Source organism: Pogona vitticeps, chromosome 5 (assembly GCF_051106095.1).
Source record: "Pogona vitticeps strain Pit_001003342236 chromosome 5, PviZW2.1, whole genome shotgun sequence".
In the NCBI taxonomy this organism is placed as follows: domain Eukaryota; kingdom Metazoa; phylum Chordata; class Lepidosauria; order Squamata; family Agamidae; genus Pogona; species Pogona vitticeps.
The window spans coordinates 115,431-129,188 of NC_135787.1; the positions used below are offsets into that span (position 1 = coordinate 115,431).

The 13,758-nt window shown below is 50.5% G+C and overlaps 2 protein-coding genes across 3 annotated transcripts in view; one reads left to right on the forward strand and one right to left on the reverse strand.

Annotated features, from left to right (window-relative positions):
• Positions 1-10,505, reverse strand: part of SEMA4F (ssemaphorin 4F) — a 29,317-nt gene extending 18,812 nt beyond the window's left edge. Inside the window, exon 1 of one of the 2 annotated variants that reach the window (XM_078394406.1) lies at positions 9,892-10,505. In XM_078394406.1, the coding sequence (XP_078250532.1) occupies positions 9,892-10,021 (130 nt within the window). In that variant the 5' untranslated portion in view covers positions 10,022-10,505. Of the gene's footprint in view, positions 1-9,025; positions 9,554-9,891 lie in introns of those variants that run through there. The other variant, XM_078394405.1, reaches the window with a different exon arrangement.
• Positions 10,493-13,758, forward strand: part of M1AP (meiosis 1 associated protein) — a 28,570-nt gene continuing 25,304 nt past the window's right edge. The window contains exon 1 of the mRNA XM_078394407.1: positions 10,493-10,660. The gene's annotated coding sequence lies outside the window, so the exon portion shown is untranslated. The remainder of the gene's footprint in view (positions 10,661-13,758) is intronic.

The following is a 13,758-nucleotide window of genomic DNA, read 5'->3' on the forward strand; positions in this document are numbered from 1 at the left end:
CTGCAACCCAGGACCTTTCTCTTCCCATTTTCCTTTTTCGTTTGTTGGCTTTTGTTTGTGTTTATTCCCAGAATCCCTTGCTGCAGCAGTTCCTTGGCAATGAAGGTAAATTGGGGCAGGTGTGGCTCTGAAGCGGAAGAAGGGAAGACCCGGTTGCGTGTCATCTGCAGGACGCCGGCCGTTGGCACCGATGCAGCGGCAGGCGTTCTCTGCTACAGCCCACCCACTTCCCCAGCACACTCCCTTTCTCGGCCAGGAAAAGCCTTCTCACGAAACAAAGCAAAGCAAAGCGTGCTGCTTATATACCGCCCCATAGCGCTTCAAGCACTCTCTGGGCGGTTTACAATTTAATTATGCAGGCTACTACACATTGCCCCCCCCCCCCCCAGCGAGCTGGGTACTCATTTTACCAACCTCGGAAGGATAGAAGGCTGAGTCAACCTTGAGCCGGCTACCTGGGATTTGAACCCCAGGTTGTGAGCACAGTTTTAACTGCAGTATAGCGGTTTAACCACTGCGCCACGAGGCTCTTACAAAGCCAAACCATCCACCTTCCAGCAGGGAGGGAAAGCCAAGCCCCTCTCTAAACTCAGGAATCCTGATGCAGGAAAAAAAGGCCACCCAAACAGGAAAGCCTTTTACACTCATCTCGTGGTTTCAAAGTTCTTGTACTGGCAGAGAAATCAAGTGGGTCTTCTGTTGCAGAATAAATGGGACTGATTGGCAGGTTCAGTTCTTACACCTGAGTTTCATTTTGGAACCCCCTGACCCTAACCATGTGTTGCGCAGCCCCTCCCCAGCCCGGTTCTCTCTCACCGGCTCTGCTGAACAGCTTGTTGGTCTGCAGCAGGCTTGTGTCCGGGGCCAGCTGCCTGCATCTCAGCCTCACTACATCTTTGCATGTCCTTTTCTGGTAGGAGTGACCCTCCCTCCACATCGTGATTCCCCTGAAGGACAAAGGCAATGGTTTATCAGACTTAAATACGGCCACCACCTGCCTTCTAATGCCCCGCTCCAAAAAAGAGAAGTACGAATACCAAACAGAGCAACCTGAAAGCACAGAACAAAATAAAGCAAAAATAAATAAATAAATAAAAATTAAGCACTTAAAAACAAATTCTGTTCTTAAGGCAGCAGCACCAACCCCATCTGATTAAGTGCCAAAGGTGTGCCCGAGTTACTCTGCTAGTCCAGCCTGCATAAGTAGACCTTAAAACCTGGACAGCCTTGTACTGTATTTGGGATGATGACCCTCTAAAGAGTCAGGCGTGGCTTTCGCAGCCATTAGCCAGCACTCAGAGTAATTCCTGCAAAGAGAGGACGCTGGGGTAGCAAGGGAGTCACGTAGCCCTTAGGCACGGCCCCAGCCCTTCTGGACCCGATTCTGCCAGGGCACAGCTGGCCAACCCGCTCCCTCTCCCCCTTCCTCGTTCTCCTTCCCTCCCCCCCTTCCTCCAGCAGCAGAATTCCATCACTGCGTGGACCTGCCCTTTGCTGGCATGTTGCACAAGGCCGGGTGGTGGTGAGTTCCAGGGCGGCAGCGTCTCGAGGGTCCCCACACAGACACTGCTCTGTGCTCTCGCCAAATGGCCTGGCTGCAGGGCTTTGGGCGCCCTGCTGGGACAATGGCCCTGTGTGGGCAGGAGCAGCCCTCCAAACCAGCTATCTATGGGGGACTCTGCACCCGTCCAGGCTGGGCGGCTCCCTGGAGGAGAAAGGGAGAGGCCGCCTCCGGCCAGAACCAGCACAGCTGCCTTCGGAGCCCGAGCAAGCAAGAGGCCGGTGCTTGAGGCTCCCCTCCCTACCATCCAGGCCCAGCAGAGACTGGGCACCCTCCCGACTCCTGTCGCCCTGGGGAGCTTCGTCTGCATCTTCTCCCTGGCTCTCAATACAAGTGCAGGTGGCAGGGCACCATAGCCCCGTCCTCTAAGACAAATGCCAGATCCCTGGTTCATAAGCTCTAAAGAAGTGAGGGGACAGTAAACAGCTTGTCTGCGGACCGGTCCCAGTCCCACAGCCTTGCCAGGACTGGGCTGCGGAGGCAAATCTCCTCCCCCCCACCCCTGCATGTACACACACACACACACACACGCCCCCCACGGATGCACGCATGGCCCCTCCCATGCATGCACGGCCCCTCCCACACATGCACAGATGCCCGTCCCCGTCCCCCCCACCTGCATGCTAAACCGGTCCGTGGAGGCAAAAAGGTTGGGGACCACCGTTCCGGCTGCAGCTTATCTGGCAGAAAAACTGTTGCATAAATACTGGAAATCACAACTTTTACAACAAAAGAAAAAAAGGCAACAAGTTCCTTGTTGGCAGCTCTGCTGCATCTCCCTCTCCAACCATCCATAACCTCTTTCCGAGGGGATGTTACTTTTGTAATTGTTGTTCCTCTTCTTTGCCATCCAGTCACCTTCAACGTAGGGGGACTTGATGGATGAGTGACTTCCAAACGCCCTGTCCTCAACAGCCCTAATCAGCTTTTACAATCCTGGTGACCTTCCGGCTTGACACATTCCCTTGGGCTGAGTGAAGCAGAAGGCAGGTGGCAGGTGGGGCGGGGTGGGGTGGGCTATTACTTCCCTTGGCCCAGACCCCGATTTCCACCCACATGTCCCAGTACAGCATTTGCCTTCTTTTCTTTCTCTTCTCTTGTTCTTTTTGCTGCCTCTGTGTTCAGCTTGTGGTCTGCTAAGACCCAGACAGGAAATAACACCCTTTCCCTTTGGCTCTGTTGCCGAAGCAGCAGTCACCCAGCTTATGTTTATGTACCCACATTCTGATTTTGTTTTTCCTGACTAAAGCTAACATTTTACTTTTCCTCCCAGATGAAACCTATCGTGCTTGTTCCGTCCAGCTATCCTGTCCATTCAAGTCATCTTCAGTTTAGATGCTCCATCAATCAGCTACATAGAGACCTTACAGACACACGGCTTGGGCCCTGGATACCTGAAGGACCGCCTCCTTCCATAGGAACCTACCCAGCAGTTAAGATCTAGCCAGGGGGCCCTTTTGAAAGAGCCGTCCCTCAAGGAGGTAAGAGGGATGGCCTGTAGACAAAGGGCCTTTTCGGCAGCTGCCCCCAGACTATGGAATGCCCTCCCGACTGAAATTTGTCTGGCGCCGACACTGATGACATTTCGGCGCCAGGTCAAAACCTTCCTGTTCCAGAAGGCTTTTAATTGAAATAACATCAACTGTGGGTCCGATGGCAATTTTAATTGTATTTTAATCATTTTATCTTTCATTGTATTTTAATTGAATTTTAATTGTTGTAAGCCGCCCAGAGACCTTTGGGTAGAGTGGGTGGCATATAAATTAAATAAATAAATAAATAAATAACCCTGCTTGACCACAGAAGTATCATGGAGGATTCAACTAAGTCTTTATCCAAAAGACAGTCTATTCCTCCAGGCACATTTATTTATTTACTTATTTATTTGTTTGTTTGTTTGTTTGTTTATTCGATTGCTTGCTTGCTTGCTTGCTTGCTTGATTGATTGATTTATATACCACCCTATGAGTGCAATGAACTATTCTGGGGAGTTCCCAACAGAATAAAATAAACAAACATATAACAATAAATGTATAACTAAATAGTAAAAAGTTAAAATAATAAAAAAAATCAAACCTAGTGGCTCCAAATGCACATTATCTCTGAAAGAGCAGGGCAAGAGGTAGAGCATCAAGCGGGACCGTTGAGGAAGGCCTCCCTAAAAAGCAATGTTTTAAGCTGCATTCTAAGAGTGCGTAGGGAGGGAGCCAGGCACAACTGCACTGGAAACTGGTTCCACAAAGTCTGTGTCGTTGCAAAGAAGGCTCAACCACTTGCAGAGGACTTCGGGGCCTCCCTCAAAGTGGCAACCTAGAGAAGCATTTCAAGTACAAAGGGAGGGGATAGGATGGCAGCTTGAGAGTAATAAACAAATAGTCAAGGAATAGTTGTAGGTTTTTCGGACTGTTTGGCCATGTTCTGGAGATTTTTTCTTCCTAACGTTTCATCAATCTCTGTGGCCGGCATCTTCAGAGGACATGAGTTAGAACTCTGTCTGTGTTCTGGTGTAGTGCGTGGGATAGTTGAGTCTTTGTAGCTGTGGGATCAGATTTTGTCCTTTTCAGGATTGGGTGATTATGGTGATCAGGGTGTTTTTTTGTTATAGGTGTATTGTTGTGATGGGGGGGGAGAGGATCTATCACTGTGATTGAGGGGTGTTGTTAGTTAGTCTTTTGTGTGCAGTGATCGCCAGTCCTTGTGGCTGGGTAGAGTTCGTTGACCTTTGAGAAAGCCTTTGAGAATACAGCCAAGGAATACCTCTCTACCTTAAATGAGTTCAAATCCCTGGAGCTGGATGAACTGCTTCCAAGGATATTGAAGGAAATGGCTGAAGAGACTGCAGAACCAATAGACACTGCACTTTAAGAAGGATGCCAACAAACTGGCACAAGTTTGAGGATGATCGGGGACCAGAAACCAAGCCCTAGGAGAAAATACTGAAAGAACCGGGGCATGCTTAGCCTTGAGAAAAGAAGACTTGAGGGGAAATAAGATCACATTCTTCATAAATTTGAAAGAATGTCATACAGAGGTAGAATCTGTTCTCCATCCCAGAATGCACATAATAATGGGATCAAGCTATAGGAAAACAAATTTAGGCTGAACATCAGGAAAAACTTCCTAGCTGTTAGAACAGTACGACAATGGAACCAATTGTCTCAAGAGGTGGTGAGTGCTCCAATGCTGGAGGCATGGAAAAGAAAATTGGACAACCATCTGTCAGATCTGTTTTGATTTAGATTCCTGACTTGAGCAGGTAATTGGACTCAATGGCCTTAAAGGCCCCCTTCCAACTCCATTATTCTAGGATTCTTTATGTTAGGATCTTCAGAAGAGCCCCCCCCCCACCTGCAAGTACCATTATCTGTGGGTGGCCTTTTGACAGAAAGAGTAGGGACATTCTCCCAACTAACCTTGAGGAATGCAACCCCTCAGAGCTGCCATCGGAAATCACTCTTGCTGCATTGAAAAAAGGTGTGACAGCATCTCATCCATCTGACCTTTTAAGTCAAATTGTATGTTTATTGGCATTTGTAATGATTTTTATGGCTTAATTTGTTTTCAGTGATGTTTCTTAATTGAATTGTGGGGGGGGGGCAAATGGGCGATTAAAATGTAATAAGAACATGAAAATGAGGTGGCATCCAATAGCTTCCTAGTACATGCTGGTGTCAGAAACATTTCTGCCCATTCCCCAACCAGGACACTCCACAGCTCCTCCCAGCTTTCTCCCAGAGATCAGTTCAAGTTGGATTGCTCTCATATTTATATCAAGCACCAGCAAATCTGGTGCCGTACAGATCCAGGTGGAATTCACCCCTGGGTTTCTCTCCAAAACATCCTCCAGTTCTTAACTCTCCTGTACAGCTGGGTGATGATGAACACACTGAGGCCATGCAGCTCCAGAAGGCCAGTGGGCCCAGCAGGTGTAAAAAGCCCAACATTTCACCAAAGGTCTTGTCTTGGAGGTTCTGGCTTTCCGGTTTGTAAATGTGCTTCCAGGGCATCACAGCCACCTTTTCTCATGTTGTGACCAAAGGCTGTGTTTGGTGACAACATGAGAGTGGCGGTGTTACCAAAGGGTAGCACAGCCACTGATCCTTCCAACAGGTCGAGGCACCAGCCGAGGCACCTGGGCGCCGTAAACCAATAAACCAAGACAGACCTCAGCAATTCTACGACAACGTCCACTATGGCTGCACCAAGCAAGGAAGCAAGGAAGCTAGCTCACGGTGTGACTGACGCAAGCTCCTCCCTGACAAAATCAGGGATCCATCTGCCCCCTGCCAGGCATGTCACATCAGCATGAGAGGAGGGCTGGCCTCCTTCTAAGCGACCCCCTACCCTGTCCCTAGAACGATGATCCCCCCGGCCAGGACCTTCCTCATCTCTGACAGCAGAAAAACTCTCTCTCACACACAAACACACACGCATGCACAGACACATGGGAAGGTTGTTCTTCTAGCACATATGCCTAGAGGCATGACAAGAGGATTCATGAAAAAATTTCAGTCATGACAGCTAGCAGAGACAGTCATTACTCACATACACAACAACAACACGTGTAAAGACAGTCTAAAAACCCAAGCTGCATGCAGAGCTTACACAGGAAAACCCATGAAGGGCCATAAGTGAGTAATTTAAATTGGTATTTCTTTGAAAAACTTTCCCCCAGGATACACCCAAAAGGAAACATTCCTTTTGTGACATCTGGTTGTCTTCCAACCTGTGATAAGCTATTTTCCTTCAAGAGGTCAGGAAGGAACCTGGGTTTTATTGTTTTATGATATGTTTGCTACAGCTAGAGATATCCGTGTCTTTCTGAAACAGTGACTGCATCTCATAATGCACTAATTATGCTCAGACACACTGAGCATTTAAAAAATGCATTGGCTATACATGTATATAATCGCTAAATTGTGACACAGACGGTTATATCTCAAGGTTATAGTGAGGAGTGATCTCCTCACGCTTGCGCACACGAGGAAGATGTGCTCCCACCACTGCAAAACCCTTGGCTACCTCTGTTGTTTGGCCCTTCCAGTGCAGTTGTCTTGCGATGATGGGCCCAAACACTAAGAGCCAGGAGCTCCCTGCTGGGTTAGAAAGTTAATAATAACAACACTAACTCAAAATGTGTATACATACAATACAATAGGGATTGTCACTCTCAAATTGGCCTCCTCAGCCACACTAGACGCTGTACCAAGTCCTCCATACAGAGCACGTTACCATAGTCTTTCGAGACTGAAGGATGCCTAGTCTAACAATACAACTAAAATTCCCCACCTGTGCCACCATCACCCTTGGGACTGGGTAACCAGAAATGTCTTTTAGATCTCTTTTCACTCAATTCCACTCCAAAAATACATTGATTCTTCTGCTGGCTTACGGCCTTTCCTTTTCACAAAGGCATACTTCAAATATATATTCCATATCTCTTTAAAATCATTATGTTTTGTCATTACCCTTCTTACTTTCATTTCACATGTTGTTGTTGTTATTTAGTCATTTAGTCATGTCCGACTTTTCGTGACCCCATGGACCAGAGCATGCCAGGCCCTCCTGTCTTCCACAGCCTCCCGGAGTTGGGTCAAATTCATGTTGGTCGCTTGGATGACACTGTCCAACCATCTCGTCCTCTGTCGTCCCCTTCTCCTCCTGCCTTCACACTTTCCCAACATCAGGGTCTTTTCGGGGGAGTCTTCTCTTCTCATGCGATGGCCAAAGTATTGGAGCCTCAGCTTCAGGATCTGTCCTTCCAGTGAGCACTCAGGGTTGATTTCCTTCAGAATGGATAGGTTTGTTCTCCTTGCAGTCCAGGGGACTCTCAAGAGCCTCCTCCAGCACCACAATTCAAAAGCATCAATTCTTTGGCGGTCAGCCTTCCTTATGGCCCAGCTCTCACTTCCATACATCGCTATTGGAAAAAGCATAGCTTTGACTATGCGGACCTTTGTTGGCAAGGTGATGTGTCTGCTTTTTAAGATGCTGTCTAGGTTTGTCATCGCTTTCCTCCCAAGAAGCAGGCATCTTTTAATTCCATGGCTGCTGTCACCATCGGCAGTGATCAGGGAGCCCAAGAAAGTAAAATCTGTTATTGCCTCCATATCTTCCCCTACTTTGGCTATCTCATGAGAAGAGAAGATTCCCTGGAAAAGACCATGATGTTGAGAAAGTGTGAAGGCAACAGGAGACGGGGACAATAGAAGACAAGATGGCTGGACAGTGTCACTGAAGCTAGCAACATAAATTTGACAAAACTCTGGGAGGCAGTGGAAGACAGGAGGGCCTGGTGTGCTGTGGTCCATGGGGTCAGGAAGAGTCGGACATGACTTAACGACTAAACAATCACCACCTTTGTACTTTGCAGAATGCAGCGACCAGACTTCTCACTGGGGTGAGAAAATATGAGCGTTATTTCCCCCACTCTGGCTGCCTTGCGTTGGCTGCCCGTTCGTTTCCGCATTAATTTCAAAGTGTTAATGGTGACATATAAAGCCCTAAATGGTTTAGGACCTCAATATCTAGCAGAATGCCTCCTCCCACCTAGATCGACTCGAATCACTCATTCTAGCCAGGAAGTGTGGCTGGGAGGCCCAGAGAGAAAGTACAAGATACTGGGCCTTCTTGGCAGTGGCCCCTCGCCTTCAGAACAGACTGCCCCCGGAGATCTGTCTGGCTCCCTCACTGGATGTTTTTAAGAGCAAACTTAAGACCTGGCTCTTAGGCAAGCTTTCCCTCCTGTCATCACTTGAATATTTCCCCCAACTATATTACTACTGTCATTTTTTATTTTATTATATTGTTTTTATTTTATCTATTTATCTATTATTCTTAGCCGCCCAGAGTAGACTTTGGTCTAGATGGGCAGGGTATAAATCTAATAAATAAACAAACAAAAATAAATAAATAAAATAAAGTAGAATAAACAAACAAACCAACAAATACCAATCTTCAAGATTAATTTGCTTATCACTTTTCCAGTTCTTTGCAAATATTAATCTTGCTACTTTGACCATTAGAACAATTAACTCTTTCTGTTCTTTTTTAAGATGGTCGTTCTTAATTCTATTTAACAGGGAATATTTGGTGGTATTTGAATATTACATCCAATCATTTCTCTAATTTCTTTAAAAACCAGTGCCCAGGCTTTCTTCCTTATTTCACACATCCACCACATACACATATAGGTCCCTTTTTCGTTTTTTACATCTCCAGCATTGAGATGGTACATTTTTGTTTGGGTTCCTGCTGTTTTCCGCCAACCTGGATAAACCAGGGTCATGGGCTGGACTTGACCTTTGGCTTGGCAAGGTGAGGCCTGCCCTGGCCTCCTGGCCATGTGGGTGATGTCAGAAAGGTGCCCACGGAAGACTCTAATGGCAGCTGTCTCTCTGGGCCTGAGGCGGTCAGGGCCAGGCCACCCCCAGGCAAGGTAACACAACTGGCCATGGATCTCACCTGGGAGTGCAGCTGTTTCCTGGGCACAAAGTCCCTCGCTTCTTTTGCGCTGGACTCCACATCTGTCCCGAGAATGCTCAGGTGTCCAGCCCAAACCGGTCCCTGGGCATCCTCAGTGGGTCTCTTCCACTGGGAAGCCCCTCCCCACCTTTGCTGGGGATCCTGGTGCTGAGCTCAGCTTTTTTTTGAGGGATGGGCCAACCGAGGCCACACAGGTGCCCAAGCACAGAAGAAGAGGGCCAGACTCCCGGTGCCCGAGCGCAGCCCCTGCCTAGCTGCTGGGAGACTCTCTCGGGGCGCCCAGAGCAGGCGGGGCCCCGAAGCAGGAGCATCACCGCCTGGGCCCCGCGAGGTTGCGGCGGAGGCGGGGGGGGGGGGAAGCCCCCCTGGGCGGCGGGGCTTGGCAGGCGCTGGTGCCACCGGGCGGCTACAGGGCCGCTCCCTCCAAAGGGGCTGCCAGCAGAGAGATCACCCTTCCGGGAGGCAGCCGAGCGGGGGCCCCGGGCCGAGCCGCCCTGCCCTGCCCTGCCCTGCCCTGCCCTCCGTCCCCCGCTCGCTCAGGCTGCGGAAGAGGCGCAGGGAGAGGAGAGGAGGGAAGGGCGCCGCCGCCGCCGCCACGGAGCCCACTCTCCGCCGGGAGGCAGCGGCAGAGCAGCTCCGGCGGAGGCAGCAGAGAGGGAGACGATGCCCGGGGGGAACGGAAAAGACCGACGGAGGGCGGGAGGGAAGGAGGCGAGGCGGCTGCTGCTGCAACAGGGCGTGCCCGGCGCTCCCGGGCGTGCCAGCCTCCGCGCCGGCGGGGAAGCCCCGCAGCCCCACCCAGCCGCCCCCGCCGAGCGGACCCGCGGCCGAGGAGCCGCTCTTACCGGGGAAGAGGCGCAAGACGCGGGGCTGCGCGGGGGGCGCCTCCGAGGCCCCCGCCGGCCAGAAGAGGAGGAGGAGGAGGAGGAGGAGGAGGAAGGCGGGCGGCGGCAGCAGGCGGGGCGCGCTCCCCATCCCTCGGACGCGGGCGGGCGGGCGGGCGGCGAGAGCGCGATGCGGCCACCGGGCTCCCCTCCGGCTCAGCCTCGGAGCGCTCGCTCGGTCGCCCGCCCGCCCGCCGCCAAGCCCCGCCCCCAGGCCAGGTGGGGCGCTGACGTCACCGGTGGTCCGCTCGCTCCTCTCGCCCCGCCCCTCGCCCAGGTAGCCTCTCCCGCTGGCTTGGGGCGGCGCGGCGCAGGTGAGGCGGGCAGGAGCGGGCGCCCGGCAGCCTCCCTGCCCGGTCCCACCGCCGGCAGAGGCCGGGCGTGCCCCACCGCCGGAGGGGGGCTGCTCTCCCTTCTGTGCCCAGAGAAGCGGCCCTACCGCGAAAGAGCAAGGTCGCTGTTGGGAGAGGAAGGAAAAAAGGAAGGAAGAGGGAGCGCGCTCAGCCCCTTGTAAGGACTCTCTTCGCTCCTCTTGCCGCTCTGTGCCGTCAGGTTGCTCTGGAGTCGTTTGGCAACCCTATGAATGCAGGAGGTTCCCATCGTTAATGGCCCTGCTGTGGCCTTGCAAACGCAGGTCTCGCGAACTTCCTTGATAGAGTTACTCCATCTCTCTCCCCTCTTGCTTCCTTTAACGGTGTTGTTGGTTATTCCAGCCAGTCCTGTTTCCAAGGTAGGGGCAGCCTCTGGTTCCTCCTCTTTGCTTCTAAAAGAGAGCTCTGGCTTCATTTTGGGACCCACTTGTTCACCTTTCTGGTGATCCAGGATGTCATCTTCAGCCCCGCCATAGAAGTGTAGAGCTGGAAGGGACCTCAAGGGTCATGGAGTCCACCCTCTGCTGCCAGTGCAGAAAACCTGCAGTTCAAACATCCCTGGCAGGTGGCTGTCCAACCTCTGCTCAAAAAATCTCCACTGAAGGAGAGCCCACCCCTCAGAGGCTGTTGGTTCCAATGCAGAATGGCTCTCATTGTTCAGAAGATCTTCCTAAGGTTTAGTTGAAATCTCCTTTCTTGTAACTTGAACCTGTGACTTCTGATCCTGTTCTCTGGAGCTTCAAAAGGAAGCCTGCTCTTTTTTCCATGCAACAGCCCTTCAGACACTTGAAGATGGCTATTGTATCACCTCTTAGCCTTCTCTTTTCACATTTCTGTGAAATGTGTATCCCTTCTCAGCCACTTAGAAATACATTTTTCCCTTCCTGTGCCCCCTAATTTTTTTTCTCCCCACTGGAGGGTGCCTTCCTCCTTCCCTCCCTGCCTCCACTAGCAAAGCAGCCATGTTGAAAAGATGCTACTGCTTGCATGGCTGAGCCTTTAAAAGGTGCTACCGCTGAAACGGCAGTCTTCCGAGGGCCGAGGTGGCTGCTTTCAGCCACAGGGTCCTGAAAGAAGTGTGCTTGCTACCTGTACATATAGCACGGGGGAGAATCACACAGGATCACAAGCCGCCATGGGATCCTGGCTTTCAAGCCTACATTGTATTCTCCTGGGAGTAGCACTCTCATTTTTATAAATCACAAGGTGTGTGTGCAACTAGGAAGGGCCAGACAGAAGCAGGGTTTCTGTTATTTTAAGGGCTAGTGAAAGAAATTTTGAACAGCTCCAGTATTCTGTAGCAGGGGAGAATGTAGGTCAATGATTGATAAAAGGCCCAATGGATTAGAGGGAACGTTGTTTTCTTCACAGAGCTGAAGCAGCAGCCAAGATTGGTGACAGATGTAGCGTGGGGGGAGAGAGAGAGTGGAAGGAGGTGGGGGTAGTTTTCATTTCAGAGCTGTGTGCTTAGCCTAGGAATGCATTTCAAATCCGTAAAAGCGGCTTGAAGCTGCAAACCTTCACACTGAAACACTGACGCCTCGTCCCTGTTTTGGTTCCATTTAAGAAGGAACATATTTCTTGGTAGCTTACTGCATTAGATTTGCTAGGAACTTCAATAATACGAATTGCTCACATCCATCATAACTTGGATTCCAGAAGTCTGACGGTGCTTGTTGTGCCCAATGCACTTTCGTCATAGGCTTCTGGCTGATGTTCTGCTATCGCAGCCTGAATGTGCAAGCAGAGCACATGTCCTTCTTGGCTGGAACCTTGCCCTTTAGAGTTATTGCTTCGGGGGGTGGGGTGGGCCTAGAAGTTGTCCTTGCCCTTTTATTTTTTTTAAAAATTATGCTTAAACCTTTAATAATACAAAGGGGGGACCTCCACCCCACAATGACATAATATAAAAATATAGTAAAACTTCAGTAGTAAATACTAAAATAAGTAATAAAACATCATGCGAAAGCCAATTTCTAAGGATAAAATAGGATCATAGATACAGTAGAATCATAGACTAATGGAATTGTAAGGGGCCTATAAGGCCATCAGGTCCAATCCCCTGCTCAGTCAGTGCAGGAATGCAAATCAAAGCAGATCAAATAGATAGCTGTCCCATTTTCTCTTGAATGCCTCCAGTGTTGGAGTGCTCACCACCTCCACTGCCATACTGATCTAACAGTTAAGATCTTTTCCTGGTACTCAGCCTAAATCTGGCTTCCTGTAGCTAAATAACTAATATCCCTCCCCCCCAAAAAAGTATACATATTTCAAACATTCTCACGTGCTTTGCAGCCTGGCCTCAGACCTGATTGGGACGCAGGCGCTTGCCCTCATTCTCTTCTCCATGGCCAAGGGTGGAAGAAATGCTCTGGTGCCTCCCTGTGTCTTTCCCCACTGCACGACTGCCCTTCTTTGTTGGCTTTCTGGATTGGCAACAAGGGGCGGAGGGCCACTGTGCTCCTGCCTGGATTGCTGCTTCTAAGAGGTGTTTGTTTGTTTGTTTGTTTAAAATATTTGCGCCCTGTTTTGCTCCTCAAGAGGACCTGAAGTAGCTTGCAATATTCAGTGCTGCCTGGGTTTACTGCTCAGCTCCATGGCTTTTATCCTGTAGTGTCTTGTAGGGTTTTCTTATATCAGCCAGGCTTTTTAGCATTTACTGGAATCATCTGGGAAAGGTCACTTGGGGTGAAGCGGCATGGGTGCGACCCGCAGCTTGATCTCTTCCTTTAGTTGGATTCAGGGCAAGTATGATAGTGGTCCATGGGGTCACGAAGAGTCGGACACAACTTAACGACTAAAAAACAACAAAATGACAGTGGAAAAGCTGCCATCGGGATGCAGAATACTGTACAGCATGTGGTGGATTACATACGAGTCCATCTGCAAAAGTCCTGAAACTCAGCCTGCTCCTGACAGAGCGGACGTTCCCTGAGTAGAGGGCCCATAGTAGGGGGCCCATAGAGTAGGGGGCCCATAGACACCGTCCTCTTCTGGAAAGCTATGCGTCTGCAGAAGGACCCAGCTTGTTGTGGGGCAGATGCTCCGGACCCCTCTTTGTCCTGGGAGGCCCAGAGAGCCCCTGTAGCAAGGTGTGTGTGTGTTTGTGTGTGTTTGTGTGTGTGTGTGATCCACTTGAGCTAGGACTCACAGACTGGAGCAGCTCAGCTCCTGCTGCCCAGCGGTTACTAACATTCTGGTTGGACTTCTGAGCAGAAGAGGGCGGCTCGGGGCCACCTGAGGAGGAGGAGGAGGAGGAGGAGGAGGAGGAGGAGGAGGAAGAGGCCTGGGTGGCTCCGTCCCGCTGTTTTCTAGCAAAGCCAAGTTGTCCCCCAAAGCGGAGGAAGCGGGGTGCCCTTGCCAGAGAGAGGGCAGCCCTAACCCTTCTTCCTTTCTGCCCACAAAGTGAGGAAGACCGGGGGGGGGGGGGAATGACTGAAGGACAACCCCTTCCTCC